The sequence below is a fragment of the Felis catus genome, chromosome F1 (genome assembly GCF_018350175.1).
Source record: "Felis catus isolate Fca126 chromosome F1, F.catus_Fca126_mat1.0, whole genome shotgun sequence".
Classification (NCBI taxonomy): Eukaryota; Metazoa; Chordata; class Mammalia; order Carnivora; family Felidae; genus Felis; species Felis catus.
The window spans coordinates 13,508,294-13,535,212 of NC_058384.1; the positions used below are offsets into that span (position 1 = coordinate 13,508,294).

Sequence of the window (26,919 nt, forward strand, 5' to 3'; positions counted from 1 at the left end):
CATGCTCTCTCTCTCTGTCTCAAAAATAAATAAGATGTTAAAAAAAATTTTTTTTAAATAAAATGCTATTTCAGAAAAATAGTTTCTGTGGTAGCAAACTAGATAATATCAGCCCATCTTAAATTGGGCCCTTTGGAGGCTGGAAGACTGCTACAGAATAGGACAAACTAAAGAGGCCTAACAGGTAAATGCAACTTGTAAACTTTGATTGGCTGTTTAATCAGGAAAAAATATAACTGTAAAGAGTGGTATATAGTTCAACATATGGAAATGAGTTAAAGTGATAAACCATATTAACGAAATGAAGGATAAAAGTCGCATGGTCATCTCAGTAGATGCAGAGAGAGCATTTGACAAAATTCAACACACGTTCGTGATTAAAACTCTCAACAAACTAGGTACAGAAGGAATTTCTCTTAATATAATAAAGGCCATATACGACAAGCCCATAGCTGATGTCATACTCAACGGTGAAAAACTGAGAACATTGCCTTTAAGATCAGGAACAAGGCAAGAATGTTCACTATTGCCACTTACATTCAACATAGTACTGGCAGTCCTAGCCACAGCAGCTAGGCACCAAAAAGAAATAAAAAGCAGCCAAACTGGAAAGAAAGAAATAAAATAATACGTTTGCAAATGACATGATCTTAATATAGAAAACACTAAAGATTCCAACAAGCGAAAACAAAAACCCTGTTAGAACTAAGAAACAAAACTACAGCACTTAAAACGAGAGAGTACTGGCATAAAGACAGACATATAGACCAACAGAGCAGAATCGTGAGCCCAGAAATTAATCTTCAACAAGGCTGCCAAGAGCACACAATGGTGCTGGGAAAATTGGCTATCCACATACAAAGGAATGAAATCAGACCCTAACCTTACACCACACACACAAAATCAACTTAAAATGGATTAAAGACTTAAACACTAAAAAAAAAAAAAAAAGACTTAAACATAAGACCGAAAATATAAAACCCCTAAAAGATAACATAGGGGAAAAGCCTCTCTTTTTTATTTATTTATTTATTTATTTATTTGGGGGGGGGGGGGGCGGGGAGAGAGAGAGGGAGAGAGAAAGAGAGAGAGGGAGAGAGAAAGAGAGAGAGGGAGAGAGAAAGAGAGAGAGGGAGAGAGAAAGAGAGAGAGGGAGAGAGAAAGAGAGAGAGGGAGAGAGAAAGAGAGAGAGGGAGAGGGAAAGAGAGAGAGAATCCCAAGCAAGGTCCATGCTGTCAGCTCAGAGCCCCCATGTGGAGCTTGAACTCACAAACCTTGAGATCATGACCTGAGCCAAAATCAAGAGTCAGATGCTTAACCAATTGAGTCATCCAGGCACCCCAGGAAAAAGCCTCTTGACAATGGTCTTGGCAGTGATCACTTGGATATGACACCAAAGGCACAGAAAATAAAAACAAAAACAGACAAGTGGGACTTCATCAAACTAAAAACCTTCTTCACAGCAAAGAAACCAATTAACAGAATGAAAAGACAACCTACAGAATGGGAAGAAGATTTGTAAACCATATTCCCCATAAGGGGTTAATATCCAAAATACATGAGATTTCTACAATTAAAACAAAACAAAGCAAATAATCCTATTTAAAAATGGGCAATGTATTTGAATGTCTCTAAAAAAGACATACAAATGGCCAACCGATACATAAAAAGGTGAGGTGCTCAACATCACTAATCCTCAGGGAAATGCAAATCAAGAACACAATGAGATATTGCCTCATACCTGATAGGATGGCTATTATCAAAAACAATAAAAGTAACAGGTTTGATGAGGATGTGAAGAAACTAATACCCTTGTACACTGTCGGTGGGAAAATAAAATGGGGCACCTGCTATGGAAAGTGGTATGCAGGGTCCTCAAAAAATGAAAAGTAGCAATCCCACTCCTGGATATTTATCCAAAAGAATTGAAATCAGGATCTTGACAGATGAATACCTAAAATGTTCTATACACATACAACAGAATATTCAGTGTTAAAAAGAGAAAGAAAAGAGAAGAGAAGAAAAGAAAATCCTGCCATATGTGACAACATGGATGAACCTGGAGAGGACATTATGGTAGGTGAAATAAGCCAGTCACCAAAAAATCATATGATTCTTCTTCAAAATAGTTAAATTCAAAAAAGCAAAGAGTGGAATGGTGGTTGTCAGAGACTGGGGATAGGAGAAAATGGGGAGTTGTTCAATATATATAAACTTTCAGTTCAGCAAGATGAATAAATTCTGACAGTCTGCTGTTCAACACAGTGCCTACAGTTAAAATACGAACGGTGCACATAAAAAAATGTTAAAAGGGTAGATCTTACATCAAGTATTCTTACCAAAAACAAACAAATGAAAGGGTGTGAGGAAACTTAATGAAAGTGATGTGCATGTTTATTATCTTGATTGCAGTGATGGCTTCATAAGCATATTGCATACATCCACACTCGTCAAATTACCTTCATTAAATATATGTAGAATTTGTGTGTGTGTGCGTGTGTGTGTGTATATATATATATACATATATATGTGTGTGTATATATATATGTGTATATATATATATATATATATATATATATATATATATATATATGCTGTTAAGTTAAAAAAAAAAAAAGGAAGAATGGTGTGTCATTAAATTTTGTTTAACAACTAGCCAGGGGTAGGGAGGATCTCAGACTTCTAGTAATTGCCAATTTCCATGGTATAAATATTCCCACTACGACCAATGTCATGCTACTGTTATATCACTGAACTTGAAGTTGGAAGAGATGCACACATTGTCACTGTACAAGCCAACCTCAGCATGCCATTGGATAAGAACGTTTTGGAGACAAGGGGAGAAATTTGAAAGTAGACTGGATGTGTTGGATAATATCAGTGAATTTATATTGATTTTCTTAGATGTGGTAATGGTAATGTGATTGTGTGGGCAAATGCCCATATTCTTGTGAGATATATGCTAAAATATCCTGATGGCATCCTGATGTTTAAAGACTACACTTGTGTGTGTGCACGTGGGTGTGTGCACGCGCACGCACGTGCACGCATGGACACGTTTGGGAGGGGGGAAAGGATATATTGGTCTTCATTAACAAAATTGTTCTTTCAACTTTTCTATGAGCTTAATATTTTTAAAAAGGAAAAAATTAACTTGTGGCCAACAGAAGATATCATGTAAAAATCTGGATTTTCGTTTTCTATTGAAAAAAGCCTAAAAATGCAATTTCGGACTCATGCTTTCAAAAAGCACCATACCTGAACCTAACAGACAGGAGATGTGCTTGCCGATCAGTCTTACCTGGCCCTTTCCTCCTCTGAGTTACCTTCTTGACCCCTGTGGGCATTTGCATTTGAGCTCTGGGTCCAGAAACGGGTTCAGCGAACTCAAGATGGCCTTTTATGCTAGCTTCCAAGCACTCAATGGAGAAGGAAAAAAAAGAAAAAAGAAAAACAAAAAGATGGTGCCTATTTAGTATTCTGTTCCTGCTTCTGGAATTATTGTTTTCACTGTGCTCTAGGCTAAGATCTAAAACTAATTTTGTGCTTTCTCAAACTCATTTTACCAGCTCTCTCGGCTGACCCTTTCTGAAAGGATGACAGTATTTAAATTCCTTACAAGTTCTGGATTTTAGAATCATATTTCTCGGGTTAGAGACCTATAGACATGAAAGAACTTGGCGAGGTGATAGTCACCGAAATGACTTTGTCATTTGGACGGCTCCTAGGATGGCTCCGGGGACTAAATGACACAGAAGAATCTAGCAAGCAGAATGCCTGTTTCACGCAGGGCTGTGATGTTGGCGGTGACTCTGGCGCCCTCTAAAGGCTACTGTGAGAAAAGCAGCCGCTTACCACGTGCTTTAAGTTTCGGGCTTTGCCGGAAGTGTGACGTTTGGGAGGGAGGGGGGCAGAGGTCGTGTATGTTCTTCGAATCCAGAGCCAGTAATCTAACTCGTCATTTAGCCCTCCCCTCATATCGCGGAAGTAGCAAGCCCTTGTCCCACACAACTTTTCATCCTCAGTGAGGACGATACTCTCTGCTGTCACCAGCAAGACTGGAAACAGAGAACTTGATCAAAGTCTGCCATTCCTGTGTTGTTGTTTTTCTTTTAGAACAAAGAGTTTGAGATGCGAATTTTTTTTTAAGGCAAGCACTATCTTGTCTATTTGCTTTGAGAAATAAGTTGTCAGAGTATCTGCTCTGTGCCAATAAGGTAAGTGTGCTGGGCTATTCTTCATTGTCATTGTCTTTTTTTCTTTTCTTTTTTTTAAATGGGGAAATGTTTCCAGAAACCTCTTTTGCAGAGGATGAATATTCCCCCTGCTGAGTGCCTTCCTTAAGGATGAATGTCTTCTTCAGGAGCCTCTTGATCAGGGTGAAAGCAACAGAATTAAGGAGAAAGTCAGAAAGCAAAGGAGCTGTTGTAAGGAAACAAAGTTACGTGGTCGGGAGCAACCATCTGAAAGAAAGCTGTCAGTGAGAATAGCAGCATCTCAGGACTTTCTGTAATTCTCTTCTCCCCTCTGATGTCATCTTACGGATTACATAGGAGTGCCAAGCGTTGGGAAACATAAAATACTCCACAGGTGTTAGGAAATACTATAGCATTGGCGAGTGATAATAAGAAATATAAACAGATCAAATTCCAAACCCAAATGAACCATGATCGATCGCATGATTTGCAGATCACCCAAGTCTCTCCATATTTCAGAAATGATTCCTACATTTTCTGGTCTGGCAGGTCTGGGATGGGGTTTTCGTGCCGTTCAAAAGTCCAGTTCAATAGACTAGGGCTCATTTACCAAAGAACTCCGATTAGAAGCAACCTTTGAGCTACAGAGGACCTTACAGTCATAACACACGTTATAGTTTAGAGAGAGCATACACACACCTTATGTCCCACCACTCCCCCTGCCCTTCATGCCTGCGGAATCTCTCCTCCCCTTCAAATCACACCTATTTTGGTACCAATTACTTGGCATTCAGACATTAAAAACAATTCTCTTGGGCTGGAAGAGGACAAAGGGAAAACTACTAGAACCCTCTGTTTTACAAATGCAGGAACAATCTCATGGTGAAATAAAGAATTTTAAGTTCCTGCGGCCGGTCAGAGCCAGAACCAGAACCCAGATCTTCCTATTTCTAGTTCACTCACCAACTCCCCTCATTGACTCGAAGCATACTTTTTACATTTACGTACTTATTTTGAGAGCGATAAAACGAGACAGAGTATGTGGGTGTGCATGCGGGAGGAGAGGGGGCAGAGGGAGAGAGAGAGGATCTTAACCAGGCTCCTTGCCCAGCAAAGAGCCCGATGCGAGGCTGGATCCCACGACCCTGGGGTCATGACCTGAGCCAAAATCAAGAGCCAGACGCTAACCAACTGGGCCACCCAGGCGCCCCCCCCCTTTTTTTTTTATTTAAACTTTTTTATTTGAAGCATATTTTTTAAATGGCTGCCCCCACTCAGAAATTCATAATCTGCAAGTGTTGTGTAATTCCAAGAGGTGTAAATTCCTAATTTGTTTTTGCTGCCTGTACAGTTTCTTAAGTGGCTCTAGAAAGGACAAGGTGTTTTGCCCTGGAAAAACAAAGCCCACTCTGTGTCTCTAACCAACAGAGACATTGTTGCTCTGTGTTGCTCTGTGTTGCTGTGTTGTGTAGCCAAACAATCCAACAGGGCCTGTGAACGTTGGTACCTGGAGCACACAACCGTTACAGGAACGCACCACATGATGTCATGTGTGTCCACATCTCTCCATATGGCAGCGTCTCCTGTTACGGGGCCTTTTCTTATTACTATTATTTAGTCACTGTGCCTTCATCATCTTTGGGTCCCCACCCTTGGCTCTCTAACTGCACTTCGAGGTACCCGGGTGCATCCATCCATTCAACAGAATGGATTCATTTGCTGCTCGCCTGTTCACTGGAGCATGTTTTGCACTTTGCCAGTTCAATCAGCAACCATTTCTTTTGTGTTTTGATTGCAAAGACAGAACACAGTTGAGATCTACCAACTTCAGCCTTCTACCTAGTAGCCTAGAAATTCCAGTGTCCTCATTGGCAGAGGCCATTTACTTCTGTTTGAAAGCTGTCTACAAATCCTACTCCTCACCCCAAAGGAAGCTACAGGTATGTATGCCTCCTTATTTCCAAACTCGCTGATGGCTTTTGTCTGTGTGAGCTGTCTTTTCTAGGGAAAAGAGAGGAAGTGAGGGAGATAATTAGGGAGGTAGGGAATGAACACTGATAAATATTTGGTGCTGGGCACTTTTGTGTGAGTAATGTCACTTTGTTTAAAACTCAATTCTACATAGCTCTTTTTCTTATTTTATACGCAATAAATCTTAAGGTGTTCAAGTAGGTTGTTTGGAGTCACATGGCCAATCAGTTGCAGACACAGGGTTCAAACCAGTTCTGCTGCCTCTAAGTCCAATCTGATTGCAGCCTACCTAGCTCTTTCAATTCAATAGAGACTCCCAAGTCAACCAAGAGTCTAAGGGGAAGAAGTGTCAGTTTTGTCGTAAATAATGGAAGCCAGACCTGGAGGTCTCAACCCTACAAAGGGCAGGTTGGCAAGTAAGATTTGGAAACAGCCCTAAGAAATCCCTCTGTATCTCCTTGCAAGTCCCTGGATCTGCTCCAGGACCAGGTGAGTTCGAGGGTCTGAAGGGCTCAGAAGTCTTCCTCGCCCCCTGTAAAGTTGATAAATACACTTTGACTCTGTGCCTGGGGACTCTGATTTGATCTAGAAGGCAAGCTGCAAAGGCATACGACACATTCCGCCAAGTCCATCACAAAAATGTGACGGCAAACCTGAGCACAGGTGAGGGAAGGGGCTTACTGATGGGAACCACAGGACACCTTAGCCTCTCAGACCAACGAGATGTGCACATCCAACCTCAGAGTCAGAGATCTCGAGACGCTGCAGACTCAGCCCCTTACTAGCAGTGTGGCCGCAAATCATGTCACACGATGACGCTCTTTGTTTTCTCATTTACTGGTGCTCAGGTCTCAATAAATATTTTTTCTCTTGGTTCCCCAAGGCAAATAGCACTAGAATAAGCGGCATCACGCTACAAAAATCACATAAGGGTTACACAGCGAGATCTCCCCTCAAAAAAAATACCATGTCTTCAAAGGCAAAGCCAAATCAATTATACATATATATTTTTTAGAAAACAAATACTTTGACGTCTTGACTACTCTGTGTGTGTTTGGGACTGGCCAGGGGGCGCTGAGGGAAAGGCAGCACTGGCTACTGAATCCACCTGACATGTCGAGGGCCTCAGCGTGACATGTCTGATTTGCTGGAATCAACTGAGTGGTTCGCCCATCTGTCAAAGCAAAAGCTACGTTGGTGTTGACAGAAGCCCAAATTGTAGTACCAAGAAAAACTGGTTCTCAATCCCTATGACACTTATCTCCTCCGGTCTCTACTGACTGCCACGGACATCCCCATGTCCAGAAGACCTCATCCAGAATGCGCCACGTAGCTTTCCTTGGGGACTTTGTTCTGCGTTATGGTCAGCCAGTCTTGCCTCTGTGCGAAGTTAAGAACCCCCCACTCGATTCGTGTAATATCACCATTGCATGGTAGGGGATGACCCATGACCAGCCGTTCTTCAGGACTCTAGAGGCTATGAATAAAAACTAATCTTTTTTGCTAGCCACAATTCCTCAGGTCCAGAGAGACAAAGTGGAAGCAGAGGGTCCTTTTCATTGAGGGGATCTAAAGTCCCAAGGGCATCAAGGTCCTGACTATACTAGTTAATAAGAACTAAATTTAAGTGAGCACTTACTATGTAGGAAACAGACTTCTACAATCCTTCCGACATATCAATCATTTAATTCCATAACAAATATTTAAGAGCTATTATTATTATTTCCATCCCCACTGTACTAAAGAGAACACCGAGGCCCGGAGACAAAAAAAAAAAAAAAAAAAGCTAACCCAAGGTCACGCTGCTAGTAAGTGACACAAAGAGTTAAACCAGAACAGTCCCATTTCAAAGCCCTCATGTTTAACCACAATGTGAGTCTGCCCCAGATCAAAGATGACAAGAGGGTGTTTATGCCACCATGAAAGTTGAATGCTATGACAGGAGGCTCCTTCCAGTTTTGTCACAGGAGGACGCTCAGGCCACTCTTCTTCCAACAGGGTGCCATGGCCAGGCGAGTCGCAGTGATTGGGGCGGGTGTGAGCGGCCTGTCCTCCATCAAGTGCTGCTTGGATGAGGATCTGGAGCCTACCTGCTTTGAGAGAAGTAATGACATCGGGGGACTATGGAAGTTTACTGTGAGTAGCTCGTACCCTCCCACCTCTATCAATCATAATCTGGCTGTCGGCTTTGTCCCTGCTCAGGCATGGTGACTTCAGCCTATCTTGGGGACCACATAAGAAAGCAGCTCACTGGGTGGGGGTGGGCAGCCTGGGTGGCTCGGTCAGTTAAGCTTGCTGACTCTTGATTTTGGCTCAGGTCATGATCTCACAGTTTGTGAGATCGAGCCCCATGTCAGGCTCTTGTTCACATTTAGCACAGAGCCTGCTTGGGATTCTCTCTCTCTCTCTGTCTCTCTCTCTCTCTCTCTCTCTCTCTCTCTCTCTTTCAAAATAAATAAATAAACGTTAAAACAAAAAAAGAAAGCAGCTCACTACAACAACACGGGATTGTGCACGTAAGGTGCCAATACTGTGCAGGATGCAGTCTGACAGGTGATGAACCCGGAGACTTAGCAGGGCAGGGCAGGGACAGTTGGAGGAGGGAAGAAGGAAGAGTTAAGTCCGCTACACATAGTATTGGAAGTTACAGTGGTTTCTGGACCACATTCTGAGGCAAAGGAACAAAGTGTCACATAGGTTAAACTGAATGGTATTGGTGAATATGGAGCAATGACACTTTTAGAAGGACGGAGGTTGGCCTCAGGGAGTGAACCCCCAGCCCCCAGGCATTGTTTGGGTCTTCGGGAAGAGAACTGGCAAGAGTGAGGCAAGAATCCGGACCTTGTAGAGTTGGGGGTGGGTAGCTTTCACAGCAGTATCAGAATAAAAAAGGTCGAGATGCTGATCAATCCTAAGGAGAGGGGTGTGCATCCTGGGGGGTTATGCTTAGGGTTAGGCCAGCTGTTAGGTGACTTGAGCAACAGAAGTAGGGGCTGGAAGTGGCTCAATACCACCTGCCTCTGGCTGGTCCTGGGCATCACAGGGCCTTCGGCAGGGACCTAGGGATCTGTCCCAGCAGTGAGGTATAAAATGTCAGAAGATAGGAGGCCTTGGGGGGGAGAGAAAAGCAACATTCAGTGGGAGCTCCGCATGGAGGAGAGTACTTCAAACTGGTATGAATGAGGGAGGCCTTCATGGAGGAGGTGGCATTTGCCATTCATCGACAGATGGTGAAGAAAACAGAATAAGCAAATGTATGTAAGCGGAAATGGTCACAGCCCTGTGATTATAGTGTACTAGGGGAGAAAAGTTTCTTTTGCTGTACCGTGAGCCTGATGGAACCAAATGGAGCCAAATGTCAATGTGGACAGAAAACACTGGGTCTGGTTTGTGTCCCTTCTGCTATTTGACCCCACAGTTTGTTTGGTTTTCTTCCCCTAAAGTAAGATAGATAGGGGAGCCCGGGTGGCTCAGTCAGTTAAGCGTCTGACTCTTGATTTCCGCTCAGGTCGTGATCTCAGTCGTGAGATCGAGCCCCGCATTGGGCTCCGTGCTGAGTGTGGAGCCTGCTTGAGATTCTTTCTCCCTCCGGCCCACCCCATTTGTGTGTGCATGCGTGCACACACACGCTCTCTCTTTCTCTCTCTCTCTCTCAAAAAAATAAAGTAATATAGATAAATTTTAGAAAATAATACTGAGTTAAACAAAAAGAAAAGTACAAATTAAATATAATATCAATACCCATGAGAATTATATACCTGCACTATTAAAATTTCTCTGTATGTTGTACATCTGAAACTAATGTAACACTGTGTGTCAACTATACTCAAATTAAAATAATAATAATAATAAATTTCAATGTAATTTCTTTCAGTCATATTCATACTATTTCTTTTTCAAAAATGCAGTGATAGTATTAATGTTCACCCATTCACCAAGTACCTGAGTACCTGTGCTTATAATGTCCCTCTACCAGGATGGGGACAAAATAGACAAGGACCCTGCCCTCCTTACAGTCTAGTAGGGAACAAAAACAGTAAAACACATTGCACACTGTAAAGTGCAATGTGATCAGGGCTGTGTTGAGGGTGCAGGGTGCTATGCGGCCGGAACAGCTACCTTAGAGATGGTGTCTTATGGAAATTGACAGCTAAGAAAGATACTTAAAAGAGAAATAGAGATTAGCTTCAGCCATCAGAAGTTCATTGAGGCCTTATTTTTTAGAGAGAGAGAGAGAGAGAGATTGACAGAGCATGCAAGCTGGGGAAGGGGCAGGGGAAGAGAGAGGGAGAGAGAGAGAATCCTAAGCAGGCTCCATGCCCGGCACGGAGGCCGATGTGAGGCTCCATCCCGTGACCCTGGCATTATGACCTGAGGTGAAACCAAGAGTCAGATGCTCAACCAACTATGCCACCCAGGTGTCCCCATCGGTGCTTTTAATATGCATGTTTTTGTTTTGTTGGTACGTTTTTTGAGTGTGTGAGGTTGCAACAAGACAACAGTGAGTTGAAGAGTCGATGAAAAAACAGAGGCTGCCAGTATGTGATGATTTTTTTTCATGAAGATTGATATAGGACACAGAGAGACAAGGCTGGAAAGGGAATAGATATAGGTTGAAAGGGAGTGTTGTTTTGTTTTTAAAAATTAGAGTCTTCAGTATTTTAAGTGCTGATGGGAAGGAGCCAATAAAGAGAGAGTGATTGAAAATATACATAGACGATAAATACAAAAATCAGTGAGGAGTTCTCTGAGTAAAGTCAAGAGAAAGAGGTCTAGGGCATGAGTTGAGGGAGTGAGGATGGCAAAGAAGGGGGAAAAAATAAGCAAGGGAGACCATAGGCCCCATGTTCATGGAATCGCTTAATGGCATTGTTAGTCTTGGAGAACCCTGTTAAATTTGTTAACTTCTTTATAGTTTGATAAAGATACTATGTTTAATAAGTCCAATCCCAACAACGATTTCTGATAACTATAGCATAGAGACCCAGTGCTGCATTTCCGTGGAATTCTTTGGAATGGTGAGTGGAACACTGACTGCTAACGATCTCTTTTCTCTTCCTCCTGACTCCCCCACCCCATCAAGCTAACTGTGCTCTCACCACAGGAAACTTCTAAAGATGGGATGACCAGGGTCTACAGGTCATTAGTGACAAACGTCTGCAAAGAGATGTCATGTTACAGCGACTTCCCCTTCCAAGAAGATTATCCAAATTACATGAACCAAGGAAAATTTTGGGACTATCTCCAAGAATTTGCTGAGCACTTTGACCTTCTGAAATACATTCGGTTTAGGGTAAGACACCTTGGGTCATGGAAGGTTAATGAATGGGGGCTGCTCATTCGGCAATCTAATGGAAATGGGATATTTAAGTAAATTCATTCCTGATTTTATCTCTATATGAACAAGGCAGATAATAAAGACTCCTCACTTCTCCTGCTTCTCATGTTTTACTCAAATAAGGCATTAAAATACTGAATATCGTGGTTCCTCTTCTGAATCCAAATTCTTATTCAGGATGAAATTTAGAATGTTTTTCTTTTTGAGAGGAAAGGAAAAATAAATTTTGCTCATGAAACCCACTGGGAAGAAGTGACTAGGAATCTGGACCACAGAAATTATAATGAGCCAAAATTCATCTTCCTGTAAAACTGAATGTTTCTTCCTTCCAGTGAAGTCATTCAGATGTTTTGGGTCATGCTCTCTATGACTACTTTTGAGACTGCGTACAAGTTACTTAATTTCTTTTTTTTTTTTTTAACATTTATTTATTTAGAGAGAGAGCACGTGAGAGCACAAATGAGGAGAGAACAGTCTCCACACTGTCAGCACAGAGCCTGAGACCGGGCTTGATCTCACAAACCATGAGATCATGACAGGAACCGAAACCAAGAGTAAGACACTCAATCGACTGACCACCCAGGTGCCCCAAGTTGCTTAATTTCTTTAGGGGGGAGATAAACCAATATTGACAGACCTCCTATCCTGAGACTCACTCAGCCTGCTTGAAGTAACAAACACGGTTGCCATACCAGTCATTACATGAAGTCCAAAGGTGATTGATAGAAAGTGAGTGTTTGGGGGTGCCTGGGTGACTCAGTCAGTTGAGCGTCTGACTTCGGCTCAGGTCATGATCTTGCGGTGTGGGAGTTCGAGCCCCGCGTCGGGCTCTGTGCTGATGGCTCGGAGCCTGGAGCCTGCTTCGGATTCTGTGTCTCCCTCTCTCTGTCTCTCCCCAACTCGTACTCTGTCTCTCTCTGTCTCTCTCTCTCTCTCAAAAATAAATAAACATTAAAAAAAAACATTTTTTTTAAGTGAGTGCGTGTCTTTTACTTTCAGACCACAGTATGCAGTGTCACGAAGCGTCCAGACTTCTCTGAAACTGGTCAGTGGGATGTTGTCACAGAGACAGAGGGAAAGCGGGACCGAGGTGTCTTTGATGCTGTCATGGTTTGCACTGGACATTTCCTGAATCCTCACTTGCCTCTGGAGTCCTTTCCTGGTGAGTCACTTCTACCCGAGATCGTGCCTACTCTGCTGGGTTATTCTAGAAGAAAGTTGTTTATTTGCCATTGGAAATAATTCATGATGATTATAAGTGACTTGATGCTCAACCTCAGAAAAAGTGTGTACAAAATAACTTGGAAAGGTAGGAAGCTATGGAGGTGTCAGGCCTTATTACTTACTTATTAATATAAATGCTGTTATTATTTAAGCTTTATCGTGCCTGATCTGATTCAAGTTCAGTGATCACATAACCCTATCAGATGTGTCATAAAAAAAAAAAAAAATCCAAGCTTTTGAATTCTGTCATTGAATTACAGGTCATTTGAGTCAGGAGTAAACTGCAAATCAATAACTTAATTAATAAACAAACAAACAAACAAAGTGAGAGCATAAAGAAACTTGACAGATTTGTTTTTAAGAAACATAGCAGTTGGGGCACCTGGGTGGCTCAGCTGGTTAAGCGTCCAACTTTGGCTCAGGTCATGATCTCACGGTTTGTGAGTTCAACCCCCGCATCAGGCTCTGCACTGACAGTGTGATGCCTGCTTGGGCTTCTCTCACACCCCCTGCCCCTCCCATGCTCTCTTTTTAAAAATAAATAAATAAACTTTAAATATATATATTTAAGAAAGAAAGAAAGAAAGAAAGAAAGAAAGAAGAAAGAAAGAAAGAAAGAAAGAAAGAAAGAAAGAAAGAAAGAAAGAAAGAAAGAAAAAAGCAAGCAAGCTTTCAAGGAAGACTATGAAGAATAAAGCTTGCAAACCTGGGCCAATGAAGAAAATGAAATGTAAATCTTATAAACATAATCTCATTATCATCAAATTAACAAAATATCGTACTCAAAAAAATGTCTTAGAGACCCAGCGGGAGACCTCAATGCATACTATTGCAAAGAAGCAATATTGTAAATGATGGTCCAGCTTGCAGCTAGCCTGGGGGCTCAATCCACAATGACACAGCAGTAAAGAAATATAGAACCGCCTGTTATAGCAATGTTTCTATGGGGAGATGTGTTACAAGATGTGATACTATGTTTTGGAATATAGTATCTTGTCAGGTTTGGGTTGGCTCGCCCTCAGTTGTACTTAGACTCTGACTAAAAGATGCTGTTGCAAAAGATCAACCAAGAGCTGAGAGGTGAGGATCCTTGCGGCAGTATAATGTACATAATCTGGGAGAGCTGGTCCGAAGGAAAGAGACACAAAGGAGAATGACAAGGGAGTTTGGGATCAATACAAGAGCAAACATTTCTGCATACTTTAATGATCTCTGGGGCGGGGGGTGCGGCTGACTGCAGTAGAAATAGCCGTGTGCCCTTCTCTTTTGCCACAAAACCCAGATTATAGAGAAGGAAGAAATCCACACATACAGATGTCAGAGACTCCTCCTGAGGAGGTCTTAAACTAAGACCAGACTTCAGAAGGATTTGTCACAGGAGGACACCAGGCCAAATATGCCAATGTCCTCTGTGTTCCTAGCATGGGGTATCTTGGTGAGTAGGCATGCTTTCAGGTTTCCAAAGAGTCCTGGTCTGCTACAGTTCCCCCGGGGACATTGGCCCTTGGTGATAAGTGGCATTTAACATAATAGTTATGAACAAAGTTCTTCATGCCCAGCCCAACATGGGGCTTTAACTCATAACCCTGAGATCAAAACCTGAGCAGAGATCAAGAGTCAGACATTTAATTGACTGAGCCACCCGGGTGCCCCTAGGAGCAAAGGTCTAAAGTCTGGAAGCCCGGACCACATGCCAGCACTAATTGCATAATCCTGGGCAAACTTAACCCAGTGATTCCATTTAGAGAGTGGTTTAAGAATTAAATGAGTTCAGGGCACCCGGATGGCTTAACCAGGTAAGCGTCTGACCAGCTCAGGTTCGTGGGTTCGAGCCCCGCGTCGGGCTCTGTGCTGACAGCTCAGAGCCTGGAGCCTGTTTCAGATTCTGTGTCTCCCTCTCTCTCTGTGCCTCCCCCGCTCACGCTCTATCTCTGTTTCTGTCTCTCTCTCTCTCTGTCTCTCTGTCTCTCAGAGCAGGCCTGCTCTGTGGGGCTTGCCCTTCCTCTCCCCTGCCACGCAATCTCGGGCCATTCCCACCACTTTTCTGTCAGATCACGGCAAGCCCTCTCATCGCTTTAAAATCACCCAAGAAAATTCTCATTTTCCTAACGAAAACATCTTGCCTCGTGGAATAGTCAAAACTTGCAACCACATGTAACGGTGGGGCTTCCCCTCCCCCGGCTGGAGCCTGCTTTGGGCTGGACGCTCAGTGGGAACAGGAGGCACCCATGGCTTTCCCCCTTCCTCTCCCAGTGCCTCCTCTTGCCAAACCCGTCACCCACCAGCTACAGTCTCTAACCCTAGACCCTTCCGGAATTAGAGTCACAGGGGGCAGGGAGGGTCTTTCTTGACTGGCACCAAGCAGGCGCTAGTTTTCTCTGGCCGCAGACGTGCCTAAGACTGACACTTTGCTGGGTGCTTTCTTGGTTCTGCTTCAGAGGGACATTCCATGAAGGGGGATCTCTCAGGGCAGCCCCTTGGCATGGGCCGCACCCTCTCGCTGACCACGCACAGCTCCTTGAACCCTAGCTCCTCCCCCAGTCATCTCCACACAGACTGTCTTTAGGGTCTCATTGCCTGGACAGATAGATGCCTGTCTTATGCAAAGTTCCTTTCAGTTGGCATCAGGGGCACCTGGGTGGCTCAGTCGATTAAGTGTCTATTGATCTCAGCTCAGGTCTTGATCTCAGGGTCGTGAGTTCAAGCCCTGCGTTGGACTCCACCCTGGGCATGAAGCCTACTTAAACAAAAAATTGGGCTCCTGGGTGGCTCAGTCTGTTAATTCTTGATTTCGGCTCAGGTCACGATCTCACAGTTTGTGAGTTGGAGAGCCCTGCATCCGGCTCTGGGCTGATGGCTCGGAATCTGGAGCCTGCTATGGATTCTGTGTCTCCCCTCTCTCTGTTCCTCCCCCAGTCATGCTGTCTCTGTCTCTCTCTCTCAAAAATAAACATTAAAAAAAAAAGTTGTTTTTAATAAATAAATAAATGTTACTGAGTAAATGAATCAGTCAATCACTGTGATAGAAGATTGATATATTCTAGGAGACAGGTTCATTTTTTTATATTAAAATTTCAAATGTACTTGAAGTATTGGGGTGAGAAGCTTTTAAACTCTAAACTGCAGGGCTTCCTTCCAGATTCTTCATCAGAGTTTCATCTCACTGATGGTCACTGTCCCCATCACTCTTGTTTCCTCTGCCACCTCATAATGTCCATTTCTGCAGCCACCGCTGGAAATACCTCTACTTCCGCTGTTGCGACCAGTCTTCATTTTTATGAATCCATGGCTTATGTCTTTTATACGTGCCAAGGACATAATTACCAAAAATAAATCAAGAGAAGAAATATTTGGATACATGAGTCCTTCTCATGTATACAAATACCATAAGAGTGATACTTGTATCAACGGTGTTCGGAACTTGAAAAACCAGTCAGTAACACAAATGTAAATAATGCAAGAATAGAGTATAAATAAGCATATGGTATAATAAAGCATTAAGCCTATAATAAAGAATAACGTAAAATAAGCATAGAGTATAAGTAGCAAGCCTAAGCCACAAAAGTCATTATGTATAAGAGAACTTGCCACAAAATTTCTTTTGTGGAAAATTATAATTGAATTAAAATTCACTTGTAAATATGTTCTATACACAAACCATTTTCTTATAGAATATATCTGTTGGGTAAAATAACATGCATCGGCAATCTACTTCTTGCTTACGATGTTCAGGGTCGTGCATGAGATGTTTCTTATGGTCTGCAGTGACCTTGATTTCCCCAGGTAATTGCTTTAAAAGGGAGCACTCATGTGGAATTTAAATTCTCCCGTATTTTTAAATCTCCTGCAGGTTGTACTAAAGCTATACCCAGGCTCAGAGAATCCAATGGGAGAAGAAAATGATACGTGGCTTCTATGTCCTGCAATTAGCAGCAGGAGCAAAAGGCTGACATATTTCTGGAATGTTCCTTTTCCTACAGACCCTATGCCTGCATACTAGGGAGTTATAAAACTTTAGACGCTTCTGACTTTCTGATCCCTCCCTCCCCTCAGGTATTCATAAATTTAAAGGCCAGATCCTGCACAGTCAGGAATATAAGAGCCCAGAAGGCTTTCAAGGCAAACGCGTGTTAGTGATCGGTCTTGGGAACACTGGAGGGGACGTGGCAGTGGAACTCAGTCGAACGGCAGCTCAGGTACACAAGGGTGAATCCACACCCCCACCCCATCATCATTTCTGGTGGCTGGAGAGAGGGATACAAGACTATAAAGCACATTGGCCGATTACTAAATCATGTGGACCCAACGTGAGTGAAAAAAAAAAAAAATCCACACATCACAGAATTGAAACATCTCCAAGAGGGGTCAAGGACACTGTGTGGATGCCAGACCACGAGGCGTTTTTTCAGAGGCACTGTCTCAGGAACAAGACCAAATGAACAAATTACTCCACCCAGACCACTGATCTGTTTTTACACTCTCTCTTCATAATTCTGGCGAAACCCCCATATAAAAATAGAAAATGGAAGTTATTTTCTGAACATGTCCAAATTTTCTATTAGAAGTCACATTTAGAATTTGTTTTCAGATAAAAACAGCCTTCACTTTGCCCACGAAGTGTGCAGAATGACTTTAGAAAGTCCAAGCATAGATTGGCAAATTAGAAATCTGTTCCACTTTAACATATATTATAGGACATTATTAGATTTGGGAAAGAGATGTTGAAGGTTTCTATTGAACTCAGTTAAAATTGCTTTCCCAAAACTCCACTTTACATTCTGTATTATTTATATGTAAAAGATTGCCAGGTCAACAGTGCGCATATCTACTAGCACTATAATTTTTATAGTGAACATGATAAAAATACTTAACAGATATAAAGATCAGGTAAAAGTGACTTATAAAAACGAAAACAACAGAAACAGTCATTTGTAGTTCTTTTTTTAAAAAAATTTTTTTTTCAACGTTTATTTATTTTTGGGACAGAGAGAGACAGAGCATGAACAGGGGAGGGGCAGAGAGAGAGGGAGACACAGAATCGGAAACAGGCTCCAGGCTCTGAGCCATCAGCCCAGAGCCCGACGCGGGGCTCGAACTCACAGACCGCGAGATCGTGACCTGGCTGAAGTCGGACGCTTAACCGACTGCGCCACCCAGGCGCCCCGAGTCATTTGTAGTTCTATGTACAAACTCACCAGTTAAAAACAGAAGCTATGAAGGAAATCTTGCCATTTGCAACAACATGGATGGAGCCAGAGAGTATAACGCTAAGTGAAATAAGTCAGTCAGAGAAAGACAAATACCCTATGATTTCACTCACGTGTGGACTTTAAGAAACAAATGAGCAAAGGGAAAAAGAGGCAAACCAAGAAACACACTCTTACCCACAGAGAACAAAGCTGAGAGCACCAGAAGGGAGGGGGTGGGGGGATGGGTGAAACAGGTGATGGGGACTAAAAGGGCACTTGTCGCAATGAGCACCGGGCGATGTGTGCAGGGGTTGAATTACTATATTGTACACCTGAAACTAATATAACACTGGGTGTTAATTAACTGGAATTAAGATAAAAACTTCTTTAAAAAGGACAGACGTTATAAGAACATTTGAAGCACATCAAACAAACATACTACAAAATGATGTACATATATTTATCCTTCCTTACTTTTTAGGTACTTCTCAGTACTAGAACTGGTGCCTGGGTTATCCACCGCTGTTCAAATGGGGGTTACCCCTATAATATGGTGATTACAAGAAGATACCTTAATTTTATGGCGCAAGTTCTGCCCTCGTGTGTACTAAACTGGATTCAAGAGAGGCAAATGAATAAAAGATTTAACCATGAGAATTATGGACTAAGTATTACAAAGGGGTACTTAAATTTTTTATTTAATGGGAAAATTATTGAACCAATAATTTTAGGGCACCTGGGTGGCTCAGTCAGTTAAGTGTCCAACTCTTGATTTCGGCTTAGGTCATGATCCCAAGGTCATGAGATCAAGCCCCCAGTCAGGCTCTCCACTGACAGCATGGAGCCTGCTTGGGATTCTGTCTCTCCCTCTCTCTCTATGCCCCTCCCCCACTCACTCAGGTGCATGCACGTGCTCTCTCTCTCTCTCTTTCTCTAAATAAACATATTTTCAAAAAACAATCAATAATTTTTAATTCTACTTTATTCAGAACTCAAATCTTCAGTAATTATTATACTGCCTTTATTTATTCTGCTCTGGGCTTAGTTCTTAAGACAATGTCCATCAGGTACCACAAATAGGAATATTCTCTGTCTGGTAACAAAAGTAGTAATTCATGAGGCTAGAATATAATGAAAGATAAAAACTTTTCATTTCTTGAAAAGTCAGGATGTTAGCTTGAAAGTCAGGATGTTAAAATTGGCTTTGAGGAGTCTTGAAATGGGCACCATCTACAAATGGAATATTTGCAGCATCTTGAGTACAGATGGCCAGCTCTTGCCAATGATTCTCTGGCTGAATGATTAGAGGATGAATTTCCAATAGGAGTTCCTAAAATTAAACATTTTAATATAACATGCATCTGTATGAAGCTGCACATGGCAAGGAAAAGAAAACTTTTGAAATGAATGTAAGGTCATTAAATGTGACTTCTATTTTATGCTTGACCCAAATATTTTTTTTTTCATAAGACAGCTCTCAACTTACAAAGAAAATTAACGGCAGTGGATGATTTGATATGTCAATTTTATAAAGACATTATATGTGCCATGATTAGATGGAATGATGTTCGTAATAAAAAATATTTTTCAGCATAACTTGGTTCAGATTTTTTTATTTTTATCCAAAAAGTTTCTTGCCAGTTTCCTCTTTGTCTAACGTCAACCCTTTGAGGCCTGGGTGATGTGAGACCCGATTCTTAAATGGATTGCTGTATACTCCGTCCTAATTCTTCGAGAAGAGCATTGCTCCAGAAATGAATTTCAAGAGACAGAGAATTTTAAACCCCAGGCAGGAAAGAATAGGTTTAGCCATTTTCCACATGCCTTCTACTGGAAGCAGAAAAACAAAAGATGCTATTGAAACAGTAAGTTGGGTAGACAACTTTGAACAAGACATTGGTCAATTCACTCCCTTGGCTTAGCAGATAATTCCCCTGAGCTGACCAAATAAATAATTTGCTCAACCATCTCACAGATACAACTACAATGAATAATTTTCTCTTCTGTGTCAAAGGAGAAAACCAAAATTCATTGTGAATGATGAACTGCCAATCTGTATCCTCTGTGGGACGGTCACTATGAAAACCAGCGTGAAGGAGTTCACGGAAACCTCTGCTGTCTTTGAAGACGGAACAGTGGAGGAAAACCTCGACGTTGTGATCTTTACGACAGGATACACATTTTCTTTTCCCTTCCTTGAAGAGCCTCTCAAAAGCCTTTGTACAAAGAAGATATTCCTGTATAAGCAGGTCTTTCCTTCAAACCTGGAGAGGGCAACATTAGCTATCATTGGCCTCATCAGCCTTAAAGGATCCATCTTATCAGGCACAGAGCTCCAGGCACGTTGGGCCACAAGAGTATTCAAAGGTAACTTGACTCTATTTAAAGCCCTACGTGATCAACTGAGTTTCCAATTAGTGTCTTGTGATTCAGCCAAAATGGAACAGATGTGAGCTAAAGTACCATAAGATATTTCAAGTTTAGGAAATATTTAATTTCATATATGAGTAATATTGTCATGGGTGCGCTTATGTCACTAACGTGACGGTGGAAAAAAGGTTTTGGTTGTGTGGATGGGATTAATTTGCACAGCAAGATATAATCATGTTTCTCAGATTAACTGAGATTGTTGGAAGCTTTGGGATCCTGTATTCTGTTCTACTCTAGCTTATTTACTTCTAAATCTTTCTATTTATTTCTAGAAGTAGAACTCTATATCCCTTCCAAAGGAAGTTGCTGGAATAATGCAGACTGTGAATAAAGTTGAGTTCTGAGGAGATGGTAACCTTTGAGTAATGCCTATAAAAAAATATTTTAGACACTAGACACTAACTGCTGTCAGTTTTCACAGTAAGAGTACAGATGATGGAGTCGGGGTTACCAGGGTCTGATCCCGACTCTAAAACTCACTATCTTTGTGAGGACCTCTCTGAATCTCAGCCCCTTCGTCTGTAAAATGTGGATAATAAAACCTCTTTCACAACAGTTTTGTGAGATGGATAATGTCTGCCGACCACTTATCGTGGTACCTGGCACACAGTGAACTCTACTAATTGGTAACTGGCATTCTTACTCTTACTGTTACTATCATACCTCTCCAAAGTAGGGCAGGTTTTAGATTAGTAAGCATTTTAAAGAATTGCATTTGCATGATTTTTTTTATTTTTTTAATGTTTATTTTATTTTATTTTATTTTGAGAGGGGGAGAGACAGAGCGTGAGCAGCGGAGGCGCAGAGAGAGAAGGAGACACAGAATTCGAAGCAGGCTCCAGGCTCTGAGCTGTCAACACAGAGCCCGACACGGGGCTCAAACTCACAAAGTGTGAGATCATGACCTGAGCCAAAGTCGGATGCTTAACTGACTGAGCCACCCAGGCGCCCCTGATTTTTTAACTATAAACAGCAATCACAATTGAGCCAACCAGGTGTTCTTTAGCAGAATTGTGTCATTAATGAATAAAAACAATCACCAGTAATTTATCAATAGTATATAACGCAGTACTAAGTTGTGTCGACTTCGTTCACCCTCTACAAATGTAATAGACCTCAGATTCTGCACATTTTCATTAAATGATCACAAATATTTCTTTCTTTAAGGCCAATTAAAGTGCTTTCACAACATTATCTGGTTATATTAAAACCTCAGAAGACTCTTAAGTACGTGGTGTTTTGAGGTTTTTTTAATGTTTTGTAATGAGCTCAAAAATGCTCACCAGAATGATAGAGCTGACAAAACAAAACTCAATTAGATGACGCCACAGGAGGAACTGCATGCTCCTCCAGAGAGCCTCCAGACGCAATCTGAGAACCAGTAGGTAAAGCCTTGCCCGCTTTTTACAGGGTAAAGTGACTCTAGTGGCAAGCACACGATGGGGCTAAGTCAGACCTATCTCAAGCGGATACTAACCCCCCACCCTGGAGCCAGCACTTGGCTCCGGTCGGAAGAGCAGAGTCCAAGAGCTGAGACCGTCTAGGAGAGAGACCGAGAAGGAACATGCCCACAACCACTCAAGAGGTCAGAGCCTAGTCTCTCTGTGAGGCTGAGGGACAGGAGTGAAGACATGTCACAGCAGGGCTATAAAAACAAGGTCATTTTAAGTAGTTACATTTAACCCACAAATAGCTTTAACACACACATACAAATACAAACGGGTATACAAACAATAGAATACAAACAGTATATATGAATATATGTAATGTGCAAGCGGGTAAATGAGCTGGAGCAGGTACCGATGACCGATGGGTCAGCGCAGGCTGAGGGCTGGGTGACAGGGACGTCCATCCTCATAATTCTGGCAGTAGAATGCCACGAACCCTGGTGAAGTGAGTTTGGAGGGGCATTATACTTCCAGAAATTACCTCTAGTTCCAGTCTAAGCTTTGACTATTACACGTCCTAAGGATAGAGCAGTGGGGGGCCAGAAACGAGGGAGAAGAGAACGCAAAGGAAAAGGCACATGTGACGTTAATGTTCTTTCCAATGTTTCTCACAGGACTCTGTAAGATACCTCCGTCTCCAAAATTGATGGCTGAGGCTACAAAAAAGGAGCAGCTCATAGAAAGGTATGACACGACATGCAGCTTCTTCGGGAAAACCTACCAATGTATTTCCGTACCCACAAACCTGCATCGGAGCCAGAAGAATATGCTTTTAATCCCAACTGTTCCACCAACTAGATGTGTGGTCTCGGATGTGTTAGGTGGGGGTACCAGCTCCTCTCAGCAGAATACAGAGCCAGGGCCCCAACAGGTGGCAACCTTGAGCTCACTTGGCCCCCAGAACCCCCTTGCGTCTTTGTTCTTGTGTCTCTTAGGCTGCTCTTTCTCTGCAATTCCTGGTGTCACCTCTTCCTCGCTCCTAAAAATTGGTGAACCCCAACCTTAATCCTCAGATCCTTTCTCACTTCTACGAACACCCACTCCTAGGCGGCCTCACCCAGGCCTGTGGCTCTCAATTCCATCACATAGTCATGACTCCCAAGTCTCTCCCTCGAATTCCAACTCCTAATCCAAGTCCCTCTAGATATCTCCACTTGGATACCACTTAGATATCTCAAATTTAATACAGCTAAGAATGAACTCTAGCCCTCTAACACCTGCCCACTCATCCTGCACCCGGGCTGCTCTGAGACTTTTCTTCCCCTTCTCAGTCACTGGCTACTCACTCTGGGTGATCAGCCAGAACCCCTGAGTGATCCTTTTCTCCTCTTTTTCTCTCCATACCGCACATCAGCAAATACTGTCAGCTCCTACCTTCGAACAGAAGGTAGAAATCCAGACCCTTCTAGCTACCCCCACAGCCACCCCAGACCAGGCCACTGTCACCTCTCACTAGGACACTGGCTGTCACCACTTATCTGGTCTCCCGGCCTCCTCTCTGCTCTTCTACAGAGAGTGTCGAGTCTTGACACTGCGGCAGAAGTGAGGAGCGCCACATTGTCCTTCTGGTCAAAACCCTCTGATTGCTTCCCATTTCACTCCCAGAAACTTCCCTGGGGCTCCCCAGTGCTCCAGAGCAACCAGCTATCTCTGTGCCCTCACTGCCTACTGTCCTCCCACCTCACCCATACTGCTCCAGTCCGAGGCAGCCTCCTCCCTGGTCCTCAAACACCCCAAACCTAGCCCCCTCAGAACCTTTGCACTTACTCTAACCTCTGCCTGGAATGTTCTCCCCTCCCCTCCCCTCCCCCCATACCTACAGGCTCACTCTGTCAAATATCGCCTCTTAAGAGAAGCCTTCTCTGACAACACTGTATAAATATGGCAGCCTACTCAATCCCTTCATTGCATTCCCCCCCTCCTTTATATCTCTTCATAATACCTATTACCACCTGATTTATTATATATCTGCTTGGCTGAGGGTTTTTATAGCCTGTTAATTTCCTCACTAGAAGGTAAGCTTCTTGTCAACACAGACTTTGTTTTATTCATTGTTAGAGTCCCGGCAGCTAGCATGATGCCTCATGTGATATTTATTGAAGGAATGAATGAATGAATGTCATTAGGACATCATGAAAGTTTACTAACCACAGAAATAGATAGGAATAAAGCTTTCATATACATGATACCCACATCTGTGTCATGTTCAGGGCCCCATGTATGGCTCTCTCAACTCACAATTAATGTCAATAACAGTAATTTAGGTGGCCATATATGTGATGCTTTCTGATCATGTTCATTCGTTCAATAAGTGCTGTATTGAGACTGGATGAGATTTTACCCTTATATCAAATTCAAGAACCTAAAACATTATCTAGAACTGCTCTTCCAATTGCCTCCTTTTACCATCTCCTTTAACAAAATTACCTTCCCAAATACCTTCTGTAGATAAACTCTTACTTTTTTTGCTTTGCAACATAGAAAAACATTCCCAAACATGGCTTGACTGTGATAAAAAGAAACAAAATGGCGGGAGGAAGGGTGACTTATAACTTGAAACTGAAAAATGATCCATCTTTTTCCCCTGCAGGGGTGTGATGAAAGACATCAGTAAAGACAAACTTGAGTACATCACCTACATGGATGACATTGCCGCATGCATAGGCACAAAGCCCAGTGTCCCATTTCTGTTCCTCAAGGATCCCAGACTCGCTTGGGAAGTTTTCTTTGGACCGTGTACTCCTTACCAGTACCGCCTAAAGGGACCTGGGAAATGGGATGGAGCCAGAAATGCCATCCTGACCCAATGGGACAGGACACTGAAACCCTTAAAAACTCGAATCGTCCCTGATTCCACCAAGCCTGCCTCCATGTCACATTATTTAAAAGTTTGGGGGGTACCTATCCTACTTGCCTCTCTTCTGCTGATCTGTAAATCTTCACTTTTTCTGAAGTTGGTGCAAGAATTTCCTCTTACCAGTAAGTATTTGGTGAGGATGAATCTGATTGGTTACAAGGGTTGTCCCGAGCCATATTAATTCTATCTCCAAATATTTGTGCATCCCTCCTCTCCTCTCCATCATAACCGCTATCTTTCAAGTTCAAGTCCAGTCATCTCTTACCTGAATTATTATACTTACTGCCTTCCTCTCTAGTCTCAGTGCCTCCTTTCTTGCCTCCCTTTCCAATCCATACTCTACTCTGCTACCTAAGCAATTATGTAAAATAAAAATATTGTCATTGTTTCCATAAAAATGCTGATTGGAATAAGATGACACTCAAATTAGTTAATTTGGTGGAAATTTTAATATAGAGATTACTACAAAAGGTTTGGGCAGACTGTAAGGAAATCATTGGGATAATGAAATACTCCCAGACTAGTAACAATGAGGTATTTTTACCATTCTGAGGCCTAATGAGGCAAGAGGAGAAAACAATTATAAATGAGACAGAGAGACTTCTTTGTGGAGAGGGCTACATCTCAAGAGTTACAGCCTTCAGCTGACAGATGAAGGCAGTCCATGGTGACCCCAAAAGTGCAAAGCTTGGGAATAAGTTCCCTAAGTTTATTTTCTTCCCTCCCTCTGATCCCCTGCCCATGCTCCCCAATGGCCTAACCCAGCCAAAACTCAAAGGGCAAGGTTACCAACTATTGTGGATTGAATTGTGCCCCTCAAAAAGTTATATGCAAGTCCTAACCCCTGGTACCTATACCTTGTTTGAAAATAGGATCTTTGTGAATGTAATCAATTTAAGATGAGATCATACTGAAGTAGGGTGAGCTAAATGCAATACGATTGGTGTCCTTATCAATGAGGATAAGACACACCAACAGAGACACGGGGGGAAATGTTGTGTGAAGACGAGCAGAGGTCGGAGTGATGCATCCACAAGCTAAGGATGGCCCAAACACTGGAAGCTAGGAGAGAAGCATGAACAGACTCTCCCCCAGAACCTCCCGAGGAAATCAATCCCGCTAACGCCTGGGTTCCAGACTTCCAGCCTCCAGAACGGTGAATGAACAAGCCACCTGGTTTGTGGTATTTTGTGGTGGCAATCCTAGGAAACTAACGTACCGACTGATGCCATCCACGGAAGTCGGCCTCCTAAAGTACAGACGGAGCAAAGACAATGGACAGCACAGAAAGGGTCCAGTGCAGACTGTTTACGATCCTTCAAAATTTCTCCTTTGATTAGAGATAATCGTCCAAATTACTGAACCTGGAAGAGGAGACCCTTCGTGATCTGACCGCATTTGCCCAGGTCGCCAGAGTCCTGTCCTACAGCTTCCCCCACTCCACTCTGGACCTACCATCCAACACTACTGAACTATCAGCTGCGCCATACCTCCTCTCTTTGGCACAAGGCATTGCCTCCACTGGGAACTCGAATCCACCCCAACTCTCTTTCGAGAGAGAGGTCGATTATCTCCCTCTGTGAAGCCTTCCCTGGATCCTTAAAGCAGAGTCGACCTCCCATTCGTAACGACTGCCCTTCATGTACTGCTTTGTCATTGCCCTTTTCTTACTGTCATGTACAGTTGACCCTTGAACAATGCAGGTTTGAACTGCATGGGTCAGGGGCGCCTGGGTGGCGCAGTCGGTTAAGCGTCCGACTTCAGCCAGGTCACGATCTCGCGGTCCGTGAGTTCGAGCCCTGCGTCGGGCTCTGGGCTGATGGCTCGGAGCCTGGAGCCTGCTTCCGATTCTGTGTCTCCTTCTCTCTCTGCCCCTCCCCCGTTCATGCTCTGTCTCTCTCTGTCCCAAAAATAAATAAATGTTGAACTGCATGGGTCTACTTATATGCAAATTGTTTTCAATAAATACAGTACAGTCCTATAAGTATGTTTTCTCTTCCTTGCGATTTTCTTCATAACATTTTCTTTTCTCTATTACTTTATAGGAATACAGTCTATCATACAAATAACACACAAAATATATGTTGATTGACTTTATGTTATCAGGATGGCTTCCGGTCAACAGTAGGTGATTAGTATACTAGTAGAGTTAGATTTTGGGGGGAATGAGAAGTTATACAGATGTTTTACTGGGCAGTGCTGCGTTGTTTAAGGATCAACTGTAACATTATTTTTGTGTCTGTCTCCCAGCAAATGAGAAGTTACT

General features: G+C 42.7%; 1 protein-coding gene across 5 annotated transcripts; it reads left to right on the forward strand.

Moving 5' to 3' along the window:
* The first annotated feature begins 3,961 nt into the window (after positions 1-3,961).
* FMO4 (flavin containing dimethylaniline monoxygenase 4) lies at positions 3,962-25,051 on the forward strand. Of its 5 annotated transcripts, XR_006591683.1 has the most exons (11): positions 3,963-4,217; positions 5,997-6,136; positions 8,166-8,303; positions 11,272-11,460; positions 12,505-12,667; positions 16,783-16,925; positions 18,400-18,599; positions 19,933-20,285; positions 21,759-21,933; positions 22,411-22,480; positions 24,387-24,448. XR_006591683.1 is itself a non-coding variant. In XM_006942693.4 (10 exons), the coding sequence occupies exons 3-10, from the start codon at positions 8,172-8,174 to the stop codon at positions 24,832-24,834; spliced, it is 1,698 nt and encodes a 565-aa protein (XP_006942755.1). In that variant the 5' UTR covers positions 3,962-4,217; positions 5,997-6,136; positions 8,166-8,171; the 3' UTR covers positions 24,835-25,051. The 5 variants fall into 5 exon arrangements, 4 of the variants coding, with proteins under 4 accessions (XP_006942755.1, XP_003999246.1, XP_023103261.1 ...); XM_006942693.4 differs by lacking the exon at positions 21,759-21,933 and having other exon boundaries at positions 3,962-4,217; positions 24,387-25,051; XM_003999197.5 differs by lacking the exon at positions 21,759-21,933 and having other exon boundaries at positions 3,962-4,217; positions 6,001-6,136; positions 24,387-25,051.
* The last annotated feature ends 1,868 nt before the right edge of the window (positions 25,052-26,919 follow it).